The 18,428-nt window shown below is 43.1% G+C and overlaps 1 protein-coding gene across 2 annotated transcripts in view; it reads left to right on the top strand.

The window, feature by feature from the left end:
• The window catches only part of GRM4 (glutamate metabotropic receptor 4), a 296,392-nt gene that overhangs the window by 242,097 nt on the left and 35,867 nt on the right, over positions 1-18,428 (top strand). For both annotated transcript variants that reach the window (XM_081010048.1, XM_081010049.1), the window contains exons 8-9: positions 12,544-12,680; positions 13,849-14,784. In XM_081010048.1, coding sequence (XP_080866174.1) covers positions 12,544-12,680; positions 13,849-14,784 — 1,073 coding nt within the window. The remainder of the gene's footprint in view (positions 1-12,543; positions 12,681-13,848; positions 14,785-18,428) is intronic.

Raw genomic sequence — 18,428 nt, forward strand, 5'->3', positions numbered from 1 at the left:
TCTCCCTGCTCATCATCTTTTCCCTTATTTGGTGGCAAAATGAATTATTCCCCATTCCATTCTGGGGAGAAGGGCTCTGGTAGAGGAGAAGAAGACAGGTGATGAAGGAGCAATTGGGTTCTGATCCTGCTGAAAACCTACTAGGATAGAACTTTGCCACTTCCCATTTATGTATTGTCCCACAGTGAGAGAAGGAAGTTGAAAAGCTTAGGCGTCTGCATCCTAGTTTCTTCTAGACCAGGAATGGGAAATGTGTGGTGAACTACACTTTTCATCATCTCTAACCATGACGGCTGGGGCTGATGGAGTTGGAGTCTTAACTAGAGGGCTACAGGTCCCCCTCTTTTAAAGCTTTCTGCCTCTGTTTTTAGAATTAAACAACTAATCAATCTATTCAGTGCAATCATAAGACTGGAGTAGCCTCTATTTGTATCACTCTACCATGTGCATGTGTGCAAGCACAGGGCAAAGAGATAGAAATCTTAAACAGAGCCAAAGGGGGTGAGCAAATGTACTGTCCGCAGCATCTGCCCACACATTTCCGGGCACTGAGCAGCTGGTGCGAATGCCCAATCAGGCGCTGACTGCTCTTGTGTTTAAGGGCTGCATCTCACTCCCACCCACTCTCCCTCCTAGGTTGCATCCCTCAGCGCTCCTCTGTGGCTGTCCCCTGTGCACATGAGTGGCAGGGATGTCAATGCTGATCACTCACTGTGCACATCAAGTGTAATGAGCTGTCTGCAAAGGCATCCAGAGCAGGGCTGGGAAAGCCAGCCATCCTGCCTCTCAGCTTGCCTTTTAGCCTGCTTGGATCTGTGTGGGACTCCAGGTGTTGTTGTGGTGAGCAGGTCAGCCTAACAGAGCTTAGAGAGAGCAGCTGGCATCCCCTTCTGTTTGTTCAGGCATTTTTCTGTGGACCATAGTTTTCAGCAGAAAGACTTTTGCTAAATACAACCTCTGTTCCTTGAAATCTGCAGTAGTAGTGCAGACCAGCACTCCTCCACCTGTGACCACATGCCAATCTCATTGCAGGAATGGTAGTAGTGAAAATATTGAGCATAAACAGCAGTTCAGCTTTGGAACCCATAGATCAGTTTTCAAAAGTTTGATATGCACTGCAGCAGTTAGTGTTATTATTCATTATTATTATTGCACTATCCATGTTAATGGCCTTTTATAAAATATAAAAGCATACACTTCTATACAAAGCAACTTTCAGTCTAAAATGTGACACTGGGGAGACGACAGAGAAAGGTGAGGGGAAAGGAGGGGAAAGTGGTTATCTCCATGGTGTGAAAAGCTCCACTTTCTAATCCTTGCAGATCAAACCTCTATTTAAAGGATTCCTTCAGGGATCAGTTCAAAGGCTGGCAGCCCCAAACAGGACTGCACAATGTGTGACCTCCAGTCTGAATACAGCATGCCCCTACACCATGTAATAATGCCCACGATGCTTGAGAACCTGCCTCATTTAGAGGCATGCAACAACAACAACAACAACAACAACAACAGAAGATCTAACAACATAGAATCTTGTGGCACCTTGAAGACTAATCTGTTTATAAATGGTTTATTCTATAATGGTCAAGCCCTGTTGAAACAGGGCATGTAGTTAGTGCACCACTGATGTGCTGCCATACATGGTTAGTGATTTTTTTTCAGCTTGATGGGTTGTACACACCACATACAGTATACAAAGTCAGCTGCGTAGTAATTACAAAAGGATCTAACCTGGCCTGATCCACACATCCACCCAATCCACCTGGACCCTGGGAAGCTGAGGTCCTGCTGTTACAATGAGAGGAGCAAACAGGACAGGGCTGCTGAACCATGCCATTCCTTCCTCCATTTCCTTGCTTTCTTCATTTCCAGCTCTCATACTGCAAGCAAGCGAGGAATGGAGAAATCTGACTATGAGGGAAGGTGGGAATCTAAGGTGTCCAGATGCGAAAGAAGGCAGGGGTTCTGCACCTTTAACCATTCTGCACAAGCAGGAATTTCAGCAAGAGGAGCTTCATGCAAGCTGCACCTGTTGAAATGCCCTGCAAAGGTGCAGAAGCCCTACCCCCCTTTTTACATCTGGACACTGGAGCTTCCATGCTTCTTTTCTTGTTAGACTCCCACCCCTCACTTCATATGAAGAGCCAATGTGGTGTACTGGTTAAGAGCGGTAGCCTTGTAATCTGGGGAACCGGGTTCGCGTCTCCACTCCTCCACATGCAGCTGCTGGGTGACCTTGGGCCAGTCACACTTCTCTGAAGTCTCTCAGCCCTACTCACCTCACAGAGTGTTTGTTGTGGGGGAGGAAGGGAAATGAGAATGTTAGCTGCTTTGAGACTCCTTAGGGTAGTGATAAAGCGGGATATCAAGCACCTCTCCTGGGCTTCCGGGTTGGCGCCATCGATAATGGTGGATTCCCTCTGAGTCTCTGAGGGACCAGCTCCGCGGGATCGGGTCTTACCGCTGCGGCGAAGCGGGGGCCCTTTAAAAATCACAGGCGGGCGAAGCCTGTGAACATGGGGACTCGGCGGGCACCTTTTGCGCCCCCCCCCAAGTTGCGAAGGGACCCTTTTAAGGGCTCCGGAGCGAGACGGGGTGAGCTGCGCGGTGCTGAGAGTCGACTGCTTCTTCCGCGGAGTGAAGCCACATAGCCGTTATCGGAGAGCGCTGACTTTTTCCTGGGACAATTTGACTTTGAAAGCAACTACCCGTGAGCAGGATTAAATTGGATCTAAAGGGGAAAAAACAAGCTAATTCGGCACCGAAGCGGGAAGGTATAAACAGGAAGTCTGCCTTCCTTTCTTGTAAATAGATCAAAGCAAAGAGACTGTAAGCGGAAACTCGGAAAGACGCTTGAAAAAAGTCTTAAATCTTAACATCTGGAAAGCGATCTCCCCTCCGGATTGCAGGAGAGGAGGGGGGAAAGGTTTGAACTGTATTTTTCTGCAAAAAAAGGGGGAAAAGGAAGCTAAAATCCACCGACTAAAACCTGGGAATGGACTGCCCCGAGATAAGGAATGCCGCTCTGTGGAAAGCCTATCGGTAAGCAGAGGACTTTTGACAGCTAACTCTGCAAAAGAGATACAGTGTTTCTGAACTTCTCCTGGTTTTAAAGTAACTGATTAAGTGCAACTGAAACTGTTGTTTTTATGTGAATTGGGGGACTTATAAGGACTATTTTCTTTTTTAAAAGTTGCAAGCTTTGGCTGTCACTGTGTCCTCCTAGAGGAGGCTTGACATTGCTACAATAACAACTGGGCTAGAGGAATTTTCCATTCCAAAACAAATTTCCAGCCATGGGATCGACCTTGGATTCTCATGAGAGTGTTATGGCAGATGGAAGAGGAAAGTTAGAGTTGGCGCAGGAAAAAGTTACCAGGTCTGGCAGACCCTATCGGACAGATACTGCATTGCAGCGAAAGGCTTTCCGAGCACAATTCAAAGTGTTGGTGCTGACCTTTAAAGCCCTAAACGGCCTCGGTCCAGTATACCTGAAGGAGCGTCTCCACCTCCATCGTTCTACCCGGACACTGAGGTCCAGCACCGAGGGCCTTCTGGCGGTTCCCTCACTGCGAGAAGCCAAGTTACAGGGAACCAGGCAGAGGGCCTTCTCGGTAGTGGCGCCCTCCCTGTGGAACGCCCTCCCACCAGATGTCAAAGAGAACAACAACTACCAGACTTTTAGAAGACATCTGAAGGCAGCCCTGTTTAGGGAAGCTTTTAATGTTTGATGTATCATAGTATTTTAATATTCTTTTGGAAGCCGCCCAGAGTGGCTGGGGAAACCCAGCCAGATGGGCGGGGTATAAATAATAAATTATTATTATTATTATTATATAATAAGAGATTGGGACAGGAGTTTATCTCATCTGACAAAGTTAAAAAAAGAGGAGTTGTGATATATGCAAAGGAGAGACTATCACCGAAATTTATTTTTAAAGACGACCAAGGAAGATTTCTGGCAATTGAAATTCAAGTTCAAGGAGAGAAATTTTTGATAGTAGGAATTTATGCACCGAATGAGGGGAAATCTGAATTCTTTAAAAAGTTGCATGAGACCTTATTGGATTATTTGGATTACAATCTGATTTTGATGGGGGACATGAATGGAGTCGTATCTACAAACATGGATAAGGCACAAAGACAGGTAGTTACCAAGGATGGTAGACTACCGAAAACATTCTTTGAGATGACAGACAATTTTGATTTAGTGGACACTTGGAGAACAAAGAACCCCTTGGGAAGAGAGGGAACCTTCTTTTCTGAAGCTAAGATGACATGGACTAGAATTGACCAAATATGGGTAACTAGATGAATGGCACCAAAGATAAAGAAAGTGGAAATCTGCCCAAAAACCTGCTCCGACCATAATGCGGTAAGGATGGAGTTGAAACTAACATCAACTGGCTCCTTCAGATGGAGGATGAATGACACCTTATTCAGGGATGAAGAAGTGTATAAAAAGGCCCAAAAAACCTTGAGAGACTATTTTGAAATAAATATGAATACTAATGTAGAAAAAAGAGTAATCTGGGACGCAAGTAAAGCTGTCATGAAAGGGTTTCTGATACAACAGAATGCAATAAAGAAGAGAAGTCAAAATGAGAAGAAAGATAAAATTTTGGGGAAAATAAAAGAAAGTGAAAAGAAATTGAGAGCAAAACCAAAGTCGCAGGAGATTTTGAGAGAAATAAAGTTATACCAAGTACAATATATGGAAATGATGAATCAGGAAATAGAATGGAAAATTAAACAAATGAGACAAAAAACATTTGAATCAGCTAACAAATGTGGGAAATTGCTGGCCTGGCAAATGAAAAAAAGACAAAAATTAATACTATCACAAATTTAGAAGTGGAAGGAAAGAATATACATAACCCAACTGAGATTAGAAACTGTTTCCAGAGGTATTTTAAACAACTATATACACAAGGGCCACAGAAAGAAATGGATATAGACCGATTTCTGAAGACAAATGGATTACAAAAAATATCCCAAGAAAGTAAATTAATGTTGAACTACAAAATATCTGAACAGGAAGTAGAAGGTGCCATTCAAAACATGCAATTAGGCAAATCTCCAGGACCGGATGGGCTGACTTCTAGATATTATAGATCTTTGAAAGAGTGGCTATTACAACCTTTAAAGGAAGTCTGCAATGAAATATTGGAAGGGAAAAGGGCACCAGAGTCTTGGAAAGAGGCGTACATTACACTTATACCGAAGACAGAGACTGAAAAGACTCAGCTTAAGAACTACCGCCCCATATCATTACTTAATGTGGATTACAAAATTTTTGCAGACATTTTGGCCAAGAGATTGAAAAAAGTATTGATGGAAGAGATTCATAAAGACCAAGCGGGCTTTCTCCCGGGAAGACACTTGTCCGATAATTTGAGGAATATAATTGATATTTTGGAAAAATTAGAAGTGAACATAAATACCAAAGCAGTTTTGATATTTGTGGACGTGGAGAAAGCTTTTGATAATATCTCTTGGAGTTTTATGAAGAAGAACCTACAGGGGATGGGGGTAGGCCAAGGTTTTGAAAACGGTATAAGTGCAATTTATTCAGAACAAAAGGCTAAACTAATTGTAAATAATGTGGTGACGGAAGAATTTAGGATAGAAAAAGGGACAAGACAAGGTTTCCCAATTTCCCCATTGCTTTTTATATCGGTCCTGGAGGTTCTGCTGAATATGATTAGAAGGGACCGGTTGGTTAAAGGTATACAGGTCGGAGCCAAACAGTACAAATTGAGAGCATTTGCAGATGACTTAGTATTGATGTTACAGGAGCCAGAATCTAGTACCAAAAGAGTTTTAGAACTGATTCAAGAATTTGGTCAAGTTGCAGGATTTAAGCTGAATAAGTTAAAGACCAAGGTTTTAGAGAAAAATTTAACACCAATGGAGAGAGAGAGGTTTCAGAATGAGACAGGTTTAACAGTGGTTAAGAAAGTTAAATACTTGGGGATTAACATGACAGCAAAAAATGGGAATTTATTTAAAGATAACTATGAAAAATGCTGGGCTGAAGTGAAAAAAGATTTAGAAATTTGGTCAAATTTGAAGCTTTCACTGCTGGGCTGTATCGCTGCGGTAAAAATGAATGTATTGCCTAGAATGTTGTTTTTGTTTCAAACATTGCAAATTGTGGACAAAATGGACTGTTTCAAGAGGTGGCAGAGAGATATTTCTAAATTTGTCTGGCAGGGCAAGAAGCCTAGAATAAAGTTTAAAATATTAACAGATGCAAAGGAAAGAGGTGGATTTGCCCTGCCAGACTTTAAACTTTACTATGAATCAGCAGCTTTTTGCTGGTTGAAAGAATGGTTGCTTCTTGAAAACACTGACATTTTGGATTTAGAAGGTTTCAACAATGTATTTGGATGGCATGCATATCTGTGGTATGATAAGGTCAAAGCACATAAAGCATTTAAAAATCACATTGTCAGGAAAGCATTGTTTAATGTCTGGATAAGATACAAGGACTTATTGGAAAATAAAACCCCAAGGTGGCTGTCACCGATGGAAGCAAAAGCTCTGAAAAAGCTCAATATGGAGGCCAAATGGCCGAAATATTGGGAAATTTTGGAACAAGACAGAGATAGATTGAAATTGCAGAGTTTTGAGAAATTAAAAAACAAAGTGCGAGACTGGCTTCATTATTACCAGATAATGGAGGCATATAATCTGGATAAGAAAATTGGTTTCCAGGTGGAAAAATCAAAATTAGAAACAGAACTATTAGAACCCAAAACTAAGATTTTGTCAAAGATGTATAACTTGCTGTTGAAATGGAATACTCAGGATGAAACGGTGAAATCTGCTATGATTAAATGGGCACAAGATGTTGGACATAACATAATGATGGCTGACTGGGAACAGTTATGGACCACAGGTATGAAGTTTACGGCATGTAATGCCTTAAGAGAGAATATTATGAAAATGATATACAGGTGGTACATGACCCCAGTCAAGCTTGCAAAAATTTATCATTTGCCCGATAACAAATGTTGGAAATGTAAAGAAACTGAAGGTACATTCCTTCACCTTTGGTGGACGTGCCCAAGGATTAAGGCTTTCTGGGAAATGATATATAATGAACTGAAAAAGGTATTTAAATATACCTTCTTGAAGAAACCAGAGGCCTTTCTCCTAGGCATAGTCGGCCAATTGGTGCCAAAGAAGGATAGAACTTTTTTTCTGTATGCCACAACAGCAGCAAGAATACTCATCGCAAAGTATTGGAAGACACAAGATTTACCCACTCTGGAAGAATGGCAGATGAAGCTGATGGACTATATGGAATTGGCAGAAATGACTGGCAGAATCCGAGACCAGGGAGAAGAGTCGGTGGAAGAAGATTGGAAGAAGTTCAAAGATTATCTACAGAAATATTGTAAAATTAATGAATGCTAGAACAATGTTGGATAGAAATTAAGTGGTTTCCAGCTGTAATGCTTTAAGGGAATATGAAAAATGGGTTGTTAAGAGATAAAAATCTAAAGTTACTATTTTAAGACTAAAGATTAGGATAAATAAAGAGGGTAAGGATTTGCTGAACCAACAAACTGAACTGGAATACAAAAAAGGGAGGTATGAGGAGGTCCGGGAAACAAGCTAAGGAAAAATAAGCAATAGAAAATCTGAGTGTTTTTAATCATTTTTATTTTGTATTTTTTTTCTTTTTCATTTTTTATTGTAATATTTTAAAAATCCTAATAAATATCTTATAAAAAAAAAAGATAAAGCGGGATATCAAATCCAAATTTTCTTCTTCTTCTTCTTCTTCTTCTTCTTCTTCTTCTTCTTCTTCTTCATATGTGAATGAGGTGGCTGTGTGAAAAGATGTTGGCCTTTTATTGTTACCCCTGCTGCCCTGCATTCGTGGTTTTAAAAGCAGTTCAACCTAAAGAAACAAGTGGAGTTTCGTTATCTCCATGCAAAGAAAAACACCATCACCTTTTGAACTGGTCTCCATGGCTGGGTCCTTTAATGGAGGCTTCATCTTCAGGAATTAGCAAGTGAAGCTTTTCATAGCCGAGAGATAAACATTGCCACCTGCTAATTGCTGTAGATAAAATTTCTGGTAAAAGCACACAATCCCTGGTTCAAAAGCTGGCCACCCAGCCTGCTGTATATAGAGCTGGGACGAAAAGTTCACCCAAGCAATTTTTGCCAAAGCCCCCAAATAAAACAGAACAACCTTCCTCCAAGATTGGATTATTTGGGAGGGAAGGGGGTCAAGCTAAAGAGTGTTCATGTTGCTTTAAATACCAGGTGGTTGAGTGTTTTCCTCCTTTCCCCCTGCTTTTATAAAACCTTTTATAAACTCCTTGCTGCCATTGTGGAGAGAGGCTTGGCTGATCTAGCTGCATTCCTGGGACTCAATGCCTCTGAGAACAATGTGGTGGAGCAGCCAAGCCATCATGTGAAATGACAACAAGGCTTTTGTTGTCATTTTTCTTTTTAAGAAAGATGAAAGCTTTGCCCAGTTTGTATTTCAGGTGAGATGGAAATTCAATTGCCCCCTGAAAGTCACACAATATTCCCCCTCTTTCGCTGGGGATATACGGTCCTGTTAAAGTGGACGGAGTTATGGAGACCAGCACTTGTATATACTCAATATTCTCCCTGCTACCACTCCTGAAGTGAGGTTGGCAAGCTTCACTTAACTTCATTGTGTCAGGGCATTGGAGCAGGACCAGAAAAAGGCTCGCTGATATTGAATACCAGCAGGGGTGGCTGGCAGAAGGGAGGGCAAAATGCAGGGAGCCTAACAGTAGGGTGAGCCAGAGCCAAAGGTAGGCAGAGCCAACAAATCCTAGCTTTGTCCCCATCCTTTGCCCTGCTGAGCTTTACAAGGGACAACAAAGAGACAAAGGAGGAAGGAGCTGATGGGCAGAGCCACCCCTGGACAGGTTGAAAGTAAGAAGAGAGGCAGGTGAGGGCTGACTGAGGACACATGAGAGTGGGGTGGCACTGCCCCATTGGCCCAAATAGATCAGCCTCCACTGAATACCAGTTGCTGGAAGTCACAGGTGGGGAGAATGCTGTTGCACTCAGGTTCTGCTTGTGGGCATCTAGTCGGCCACTTTGAGGATCCTGGACTAGATAAACCATTGGCCTGATCCGGCAAGACTCTTCTTATGTTCTTAATTGTCTCCAGTGACTATTGAGATCTCAGCGATCTAGCGCACAGGGGGTCTTGACTGCAGCACATTTCTTCAGGTTTGTGGGGACAGGATCTAGTCTCCTGGGAGTGGAGGCACATTGTAAGGTGAGGGAAGGAAGCTCCGTTAGGTACGTCTTGCAGAATCGCTTTCAGCACCTGCCTGCACCGAGCCTCCTTCCAGCCCCGGCTTTCAGCTCTTTGATTTCATGACATGCACGTCCACCCGACTCTATATAAATGTGTTGTTATTTTCTGTCTCAAGCTCTCTGGTTGAATACTGAGAGGGGATTACCGCTCTTGGTGAATGAATGATGTAGCCTCATGATGTACTGTCACTATGTATGGATTCATTGCTCAATGGCTTAGGGAAGAAGAATATGCCTGGACATCCAGCAGGGGAGTAACAATATGCAGGAAGATCCAGAGAGGGAGGGAGGCCTGTGTGATGTCCTTTGGAGCGTGCTTTATGTACATAATGGAACTGATTGGGTGAATGACAAGCAAAAAGAAAGTGTCCTTTTCTTTGTCCCTTATGCAGTCTGATTCCTTATATAACCCACAGGAAACTTGCACCCCCGCCCCCCGCTTTTCTCCCTCCCCTCCCTCTCTCTCTGCTCTGGTGCCTACGAGAAATTTGACCACATTCACACAGTTGGTGGCAAACAATTTAATTGATAAAACACAATCGTAAATTTATGCTCTCTAGGCCTTTTCATTTTATATTCAAATTACAAACTTGTTTGGCAAGGCACTTCCAAGTGTTTTTTTCTCTGTGTGTCACCTAACAGCATATTTGGGTCTCCGTTATGATTTTTGTGCCATTCATGAATGCTGTTAACGCAGGAGGGAATTTGGGAAAGGGATCAAATGGGCTCCACATGCAGGCTTGGTGCAGAGGAGGAATCCTTTTCAAATGGAATTAAACACAGGACTGGACTTTTCCAGTAGTCTGATTGAGCTTTGTCCGAAATTGGACCATGTATTTTGGGATTAGTTATTAAATGAATAAATAAATAGATAAGCCCAATTATATGCAAAATTAGACAGCTTTGTCAGCCTTAGTCAGCCCCGCCTGCCTGTCTTCTTACTCACAACCGGTCCTTAGGAAAGATCCACAACATCCATTTAAAGCACCTTCAATGCACATGATTTCCTTCAAAAATTTCTGGGAACTGCAGTTTCCCCCTCACCCAGCTACAATTCCTAGCACCCTTAAGAAATTAAAGTTCCCAGGATCCTTTGAAAGGAAGTTTAAATGCGTGTTGAATGTGCTTTAAATGGAAGGAGCGGCTATGCTGTCCTCAGTGTTGCTCTTGTAGAATTCAGCAGGGAGGGGGATGAAGCCAAAACTAAAATTAGTTGGCTCTGTCATCGTTGGCTTTGGCTCGAGCTCCTGTTGGCCTTTTTGCCTTTTGCTCCATCACTCTGAATGGACACCAGCCATGGCTCATTTATGTAGCGTGATTGAATAAGTATTGATATGTTAAGTATTTCTATACAGCTATATGTATTGTTGTATGCATCTGGTTATGTGCCAGCTACTTTAGGAAACCTGGCATGTATATGTCTATAATTTGCCCAAAATAATGCATTTAATAATTTGTATGATACTTCATATAATAAGCAAGGTTTGTTCGTATTTTTAGCAGAACTATAACCCCGCCCTCCACCTTGCTTCCCATTGAGCTAAACGAGCAAAACAAAAATAGGAAACAATTGTGTAGATAAGCCCAACATTGAGATTTTTTTATTATTATAGAAAATTCTATTCCTAATGCAGCTGTGCAGGGAGGAGTGAAACTAGGATTTATTTCACCCAGATCAGAGACCCAGTTTGGCACACACACAACACACACACACACAGAGAGAGAGAGAGAGAGAGAGAGAGAGAGAGAAAGGGGGGGGCTGGGAGCCTCAATAGTGCCATTCTGAAGGCTTCACCAGGGGCAAAAAACAACAACAACTAGCTAGCCCCACCATCCCCCACTATGGGTCTGTGTGCAGGTTTCACTGTCTTATTTGGAACTGATGTTAAACAAAACTGATTTCAGCCTTATGTGTTTTTTAAAAATGGTCAGTTGCTTCCCAGGTTGCACTATACCTTAACTGAGTGGGAGGCCTGATCCATGAAGGGAATTTCTTGGAGCCCTAGCTCTGTGCAAATATATAATTGTAGGCGTTATCACTATGTGAGCAGAAAAAGCCACAAGGATTTCTCTAGGCAACACAAGGAGCTGAGGAGTAAGACTAATGTTATTTTCTGCTTGCCCAAGGTAAAGAACTAGCTTTTAACTATTTTAGATAAGAGTGTGGGCTAGATTATTAATGGCAGTAGAGCCAGTCCAACTCAAAAGTTGGGGAGCCATTTGGGAACACAGCAGCTGGAAATCTGTATCCTATATCTGTTCTTCTATATAATAATAATAATAATAATAATAATAATAATAATAATAATAATAAAGTTACAGAGGAATCCCAACCTCTGTGTAATCACTACTGCATCCCTGATGCCCATACCAGCAAGGGAGCAAGGAACTCCCTTCTCTATTATATGCTAGCCTAAAGCCCAACAATGTCAAGTGATGGTTGTAGGACCAGCTTGAGATCCAGGAACACTCAGCTGGTGGGTTTTCCACCGCACTTCCATCTACCTGTACTTCTGGTGGGTGGAATGGGGAGCTTCATGCTGGAGAAGTGACGGCGGTGTCACTCCACACATGGAGGCCAGCAGAGTTGTTTTGGACTGGATGGAGGGAGACCTCTACCCGATCTCTAGAATGACCAATCAGAGGGTTGGAGTGCAGCCTAAGCAATGAGATTTGGTTCACATACCCTGCAGCTTTAGTTCACTTATTCCACAACTTCACAACTTTGCATTTGCTAAAAGCCCTCAGGTGAATTGGATCAAAATCCAGGCAGAGTTAACTGTGTCCCCTTGATAATAGTGGCAGAGTTGAACCTGGTAAGCTAAGCCCAATTGGACTTCTGATGTACTGCAGACAACCTGTGTGGTATAGTGGTTAGAGTGTTGGACTAGGACCTGTGGGATCAGGGTTCAAATCCCAATCCAGCCATGAAGCTCTTTGGGTGACCTTGGGCCAGTTATTCACTCTCAGCCTAACCTACCTCACAGGGTTGTTGTGATAATAAAATGGAGAGCTATGTACTCTGTGGATGAAAGGTGAGATATGAATGAATGGATGTACTTTGGATGGATTACACTCAGGATTCCCATGTATATGTGTGCATGTACATTTGCTTCTAGGAGAAGAAAAGGGACAAACTTACCTTTGGTAGATCAAATATACAGCCCAAACCAGCAATGTATTTCTTTCTGAGACTGAATGCTTTGTGTGTTGCAGGTATTGCTGGGACCCCTGTGACATTCAATGAGAATGGAGATGCCCCAGGCCGCTATGACATCTACCAGTACCAGATCAAGAACACTACACCTGAGTACAAAGTTATTGGGCACTGGGCTGATCATCTGAACTTAAAAGTAAGCAAGATCTTAGATTTGCCTAAACACCGAAGGGAATAAACTTTTACTCTGAAGCTCCAGTGTTTTAATTAGGAAATGGAGCTGTACTTATTGTATGCTCAAGGGCTCTAGTTTAAATGGGATTATCCTTATCCTTATACATAGGCATCATTAATATCATACAGAGAGATTTCTGAAAGCATTTCGCTCTGGTTTCTCTCTGATCTCTTTCATTGCAACAGCCCAATTTATGCCATGGGTAATAAAGCACAGCAGAAAACTGGATTTTTAATGGGAACACATGCTTTAAAAAGTATTGCACTTGACAAATTTATGGGTACGTTAGCAACAATTCACCAGCAAGACTTAAGATTTAAGGTCACAATCTCAATTGGGAAGAATTTTGCAAATCTTTAATTTAAGACTCCCGATTTGTCAATGGGACAAAGTGTTTATTCTTGGTTGACTGTTCAACAGAACTGAATTTCAACAGTAAAATTTGACAGTAAACAAATCCAGAATCTTAAATATTGTGGAATTCTAAACTTGTGCAAAGTTTCATTTCAGGTCTAATTCAGAGCTGGCTGAGTGTCAAGACAAAAATTAACCTATCAAGGGGAAGGGGCAACAAACTGCAGTGTGGAATTGCAGGTCTGTAGTAAATATGAGGAACTGTGAAGGAGGGAAATGAGAGATGTATTAGACCGCGTAGCATCCACGAGCAGTTAAGTTCAGTAAAGTTAGTGTCAGTGGTTTGACTAGCAACAACACTTACTCTGTGACATGATATCAGGTTGGAATTGAAGAACAGGAGGGTCTAAGCTTGAATTAGTAGCATTTCATGCACAGCTGATAGACATGAGAAACTAAATTAGGGTTGGGAACTTGTGGTTCTCCTGGTGTTGTTGGACTGCAACTTCTACCAGCCCCAGGCATTGCCCCATGCCAATGGTTGGGCATGATGGGAGTTGTAGTCCAAGAACATCAGGAGGACCACATGTTCCTCACACCTGAAACTGCTACTGAATCAGAGGGAGCAATGCTAGAATAGCTGGACATGGCATAGACTAGAGCAAGTGGTTTGCAGAGTTGGCAGGGGAAGCTGACACCAGCCCCTGCTGTGACCCAGCTCATGCCATGTTAGTTCATGGTGGTTGGTGAGATGCTTGCTTTCTCTCTGCTGCAGATGGAGCGCCTGCATTGGCCTGGGGGAGGCAACCGTGTGCCCACCTCAATCTGCAGCCAGCCATGCAGGCCGGGTGAAAGGAAGAAGCTGGTGAAGGGCATCCCGTGCTGCTGGCACTGTGAGCGCTGTGATGGGTACCAGTATCAGCAGGACGAGTTCCACTGTAAGGTGTGCCGGCTCAGCGAGCGCCCCAACGAAAACCACACTGGCTGCATCCCCATCCCCATCGTCAAGCTTGAGTGGAGCTCCCCTTGGGCTGTGGTGCCCGTTTTCATTGCCATTGTGGGCATCATTGCCACCCTCTTTGTGGTGGTGACATTTGTGCGCTACAATGACACACCCATCGTCAAGGCCTCGGGGCGAGAGCTCAGCTATGTGCTCCTGACGGGCATCTTCCTCTGCTATGCCACCACTTTTCTGATGATTGCAGAGCCTGACTTGGGAACCTGCTCTCTGCGGCGTGTCTTCCTGGGGCTGGGCATGAGCATCAGCTACGCTGCCTTGCTGACCAAAACCAACCGCATCTACCGCATCTTTGAGCAGGGCAAAAAGTCGGTCAGCGCCCCGCGCTTCATCAGTCCTGCTTCTCAGCTGGTCATCACGTTCAGCCTCATCTCTCTGCAGCTGCTGGGGGTCTGCATCTGGTTCATTGTGGACCCCTCACACTCCATCATCGACTATGAGGACCAACGGACTACGGACCCCCGCTTTGCCCGGGGGGTTCTCAAGTGTGACATTTCTGACCTCTCCCTCATCTGTTTGCTTGGGTACAGCATGCTGCTCATGGTGACCTGCACTGTGTATGCTATAAAGACCCGTGGGGTTCCTGAGACCTTTAATGAAGCCAAGCCCATTGGGTTCACCATGTACACTACCTGCATCGTCTGGTTAGCTTTCATTCCTATCTTCTTTGGGACATCACAGTCGGCAGAGAAGGTAATGAAGAAAGGGCAAGGGCAGAAATGGGGTGGGGGTGACTGGTAGGTCTGATTGTTTCACTCTCAGGTGCATTTGTGATGAAACACATCTGGGCTGCTGGTGTCCTAGTGCGGTAGAAATGGTACTAGTCTTGTTTTCTGTTGGGATTTCCCTGCACAAATCTCTGCTGCTTTCTTTTTTCTTTACTTCCCCAATTTATCTCTCTTCTAGACACATTTCTCCTTATTTCTCCCTCCTGCATTCTCTTCTCCCACTTTCTTTCCAACGCAGTGCTAATGTGATTTCCTCACTCTTTCCCCACTCTCTTTCCTTTGCCTCCTTGACATTTGCTTCATGTGGAAGACAGGCAATGTACGCTATTGAATCCTAAGCCAAGGTGTCTTGAACTCTGGTCCACAGGTAGGTCTTAGTATATTCTACACTTGTGCCACTGCACTGCCCCAAATGCAGTTTGGTATACTGGACACAGGATACAACATTCTGAGAACCCAAGCTTTCACATTTTTATGGCTGAGCAGATAAACTTGGAAACACATCCTTCTGATTTATCAAAAGCTGGAGGAAGTATTTGAGGAGCTTGTAAGTGTTCAGGGGAAGAGCTGACAAAAGCAGAGTAAATCATGCATGATAAACAACTACATGCAAATTTGCCCTAATTTTGACTATGCTTAATGAAGAATATGAGTTGACTTGAAAGAATGCACAGGGATATATCTGTCAGGAGAGAGCAGCCTGTCTTTAGCCCAACAAGGCTATGTAATAGCAGATAGACATTCTTGGATTCTGAAAGCACTTGCTTCTGGAATCCTGATGGAATAATTTCAGTCTGCATCTTTGTTTCTCTTGCTCCCAAAGGTGTTGGTAATAGGATAGCGGATCACGCTGGAATAATTTAGCTGTTACCCAAAGTTTTATGCTGTCAAAGTTTTGTGGCTACCAGCAGGAGCACCAAAAGGTTTTCTAAAATGATAAACAATGTGGCACGGGAAGATCTTCTAATAGTATCATGTGCAGATATGCACATGTGTCCATTGCACAATTGATCATGGTCTCAAGGCACATGAAGTGTCACCTTACTGAAGCAAAGTCAGTGCCTGGATAGGTGAGAATGAAATGTATGCTGCCTTGGGTTCCGTGATGGAGAAAATGGGGAGATATAAATATAATAAAATGAAAAATGAAACTGTCTTTAACTGCAGTGCAGGATGGAAGGGGATCAACATGGCCCAAGAAGACATGTGGTATTGATTGTGGGAGCAAGTTATACATCTGTGTGTTCCTATAGATCCAATCCCTGAAGAAAAAACCCAGCCTGCTCAGGCAAGCTTTTACTGCTGAAGTTATTCTTAATGCTTGAAATGTGGATGCACTGTTGGTAAGAGCTGCTGCCAGCTGTAAGGCTGCTGGCAACGCAAGCACAGGTCGTAGTGACTGAAGCCATCCATGGTTCCTAGAGGACTGATGCTCACTGAAGAGTGTAAGTTAACTGAGGGCACACCTCATGGGCCTTGAGCTTGTAAGCCTGCGGATATCCCCAGTAAGCTGCAGATGAAGGCAATTCTTGCCTGTCACTTAGTAGAGAGGAACTCTGAATGTTGAGCAGCGTTTCCTAAACATTTAGCCTATCCAAAAAGGACGAAGAAACAAATTACATTGCCCTCGTGATTTGTTGGCCATCAAACATACACATTTCCTGCATTTCTCTGAATAGTTCCTTGTGTTTTTCCTTGCTTCCCATCAGCCCCAAAGTAATCATTTAATACATTGTCACTGTTAGAAAGGGTAAGATCTTTCAAAACCCAAGAAGAGCTGGATCTAGTCCATCATCCTGTTTGCACAAGCAGAAGCCCACGAGCAGGACCTAAGTACAAAAGCTCTCTCCACTTGTGATTCCCAGCAATAGGTATTCAGCTTAATTCTGCCTACATCTTTACACCACTTGCTCTGGCACCACCTCTCTCTTCATTTATTATGAAAGCATAATAAGAGGGTCAAAAAACCAAATAGCACCTCTGCATGCACAAATTAAACATTTACTGTCCGGTTATCTGCTACGTCTACTTTCCATCAGTGTTGCTGTAATTACAATGCTGTAATTCTACTCTTTGGCTAACACATAGGGGCAGAATAATTCTATGTGGCACTACAGAGTCTCAAACTATCTGGTCCAGCTCCTGTTGTTTGAGTAAAGATCAAGTGGCTCCTGTCTCGACTCCTCATAGCCCCTGTGTACCCAGCACTTGCTTTCTTTTTCTTGAAAGAGAAAAGGAAAGGAAGGCATCATCATAGAAAACAGCTGAAAAGGAGACCTCCAAGATGAACTGGATGTATTTTTTATTAGGCTCAATGCATTTCAATGAAGCCTGTTCTTTAAGGAGACTGTTCATGCAAATCAGCCCCCTGTATTATATCAGAGATATTACAGAGTAATAATCGAGGCTACTTTGCCTGACTAGAGTTTCTCTTAGTCCTGGGATACAGCTTTTCAGCAGTGAGGTCTATGTCTGACACAGATGGGTCAAAATAGAAATAGGCGATAGGGTCAATAGGGTCAATGGGTTGGAGGTCTGTTACTGAATCGGGGAAACAAAAACCAGAGGCCAGAGGTAGGAAGCATGATCATGGCTGGTCTGGCTGAGCCAGGAAGGCTGTGTTGCTATCAGAGGATGAGTTGATGCAACTGGCATAGAAGTATTGATTTTGTAGGGCTTTGAGTGCTTGTGTTGCAGGAGGTAAGCCTCTATGCTGGTCTCAGGTTAGGGTGGCCAGCTTTACAGTCCTTTGAAGGGCTGCCTGGTTTGAAGATAAAGAACCATGAGAAGAAAGAGCAGAGGCCTTGAAGCTGCCCATCAGCAGTTAGCACCCTGGACAGCAGAATAGGCAGGCACACAGATTGCTCAGTCACATGGCTCTCCCATTGCGGAGAGATAATAATAATAATAATAATAATAATAATAATAATAATTTATTATTTATACCCCGCTCATCTGGCTGAGTTTCCCCAGCCACTCTGGGCAGCTCCCAATCGAGAGCTAAAAACAATACAGCATTAAATATTAAAAACTTCCCTAAACAGGGCTGCCTTCAGATGTCTTCTAAAAATAGGATAGCTGCTTATTTCCTTGACATCTGATGGGAGGGCATTCCACAGGGCGGGCACAATTGTATTCCATTTCTGTTTGTATTCCATTTCAGTTTAAACAAAAATATATTCCATTTCTGTTTAAATTATAGTTTTGTTTCACAATTTGCATCTATACATATAAATGAGCACACACAACTTTTATGCAAGCCTCTGTCCTCCTTTGCCTTTTTGTTATTGCAGTGTGAAAGTGGCCATTCTATCCAGGTTTCAGGTTTGCCCTGGAGCCTTCCAGAGTTTTGCTCAAAATGTAATAAGAAAGCAAAACAACCCACATTTCTAGTACACCTGTGAGCTTTCTCTTCAGACTGTCAAGGAAGGCCATACAAGAGAACCTGGCACACAGCTTTCGTGCCTTTTGCCTGAAACAACCCTGAATACATTCTGTTCCTATCTCCTTGCTGGAGAACGCTGCCCCTTCTGATCAGTTAAGGTTATGGTAAACTACCTCTCCTGTCCCTGCAATGTGATATATATATATATATATATATATATATAT

The sequence above is a fragment of the Podarcis pityusensis genome (genome assembly GCF_964106645.2).
Source record: "Podarcis pityusensis genome assembly, chromosome: 6".
Classification (NCBI taxonomy): Eukaryota; Metazoa; Chordata; class Lepidosauria; order Squamata; family Lacertidae; genus Podarcis; species Podarcis pityusensis.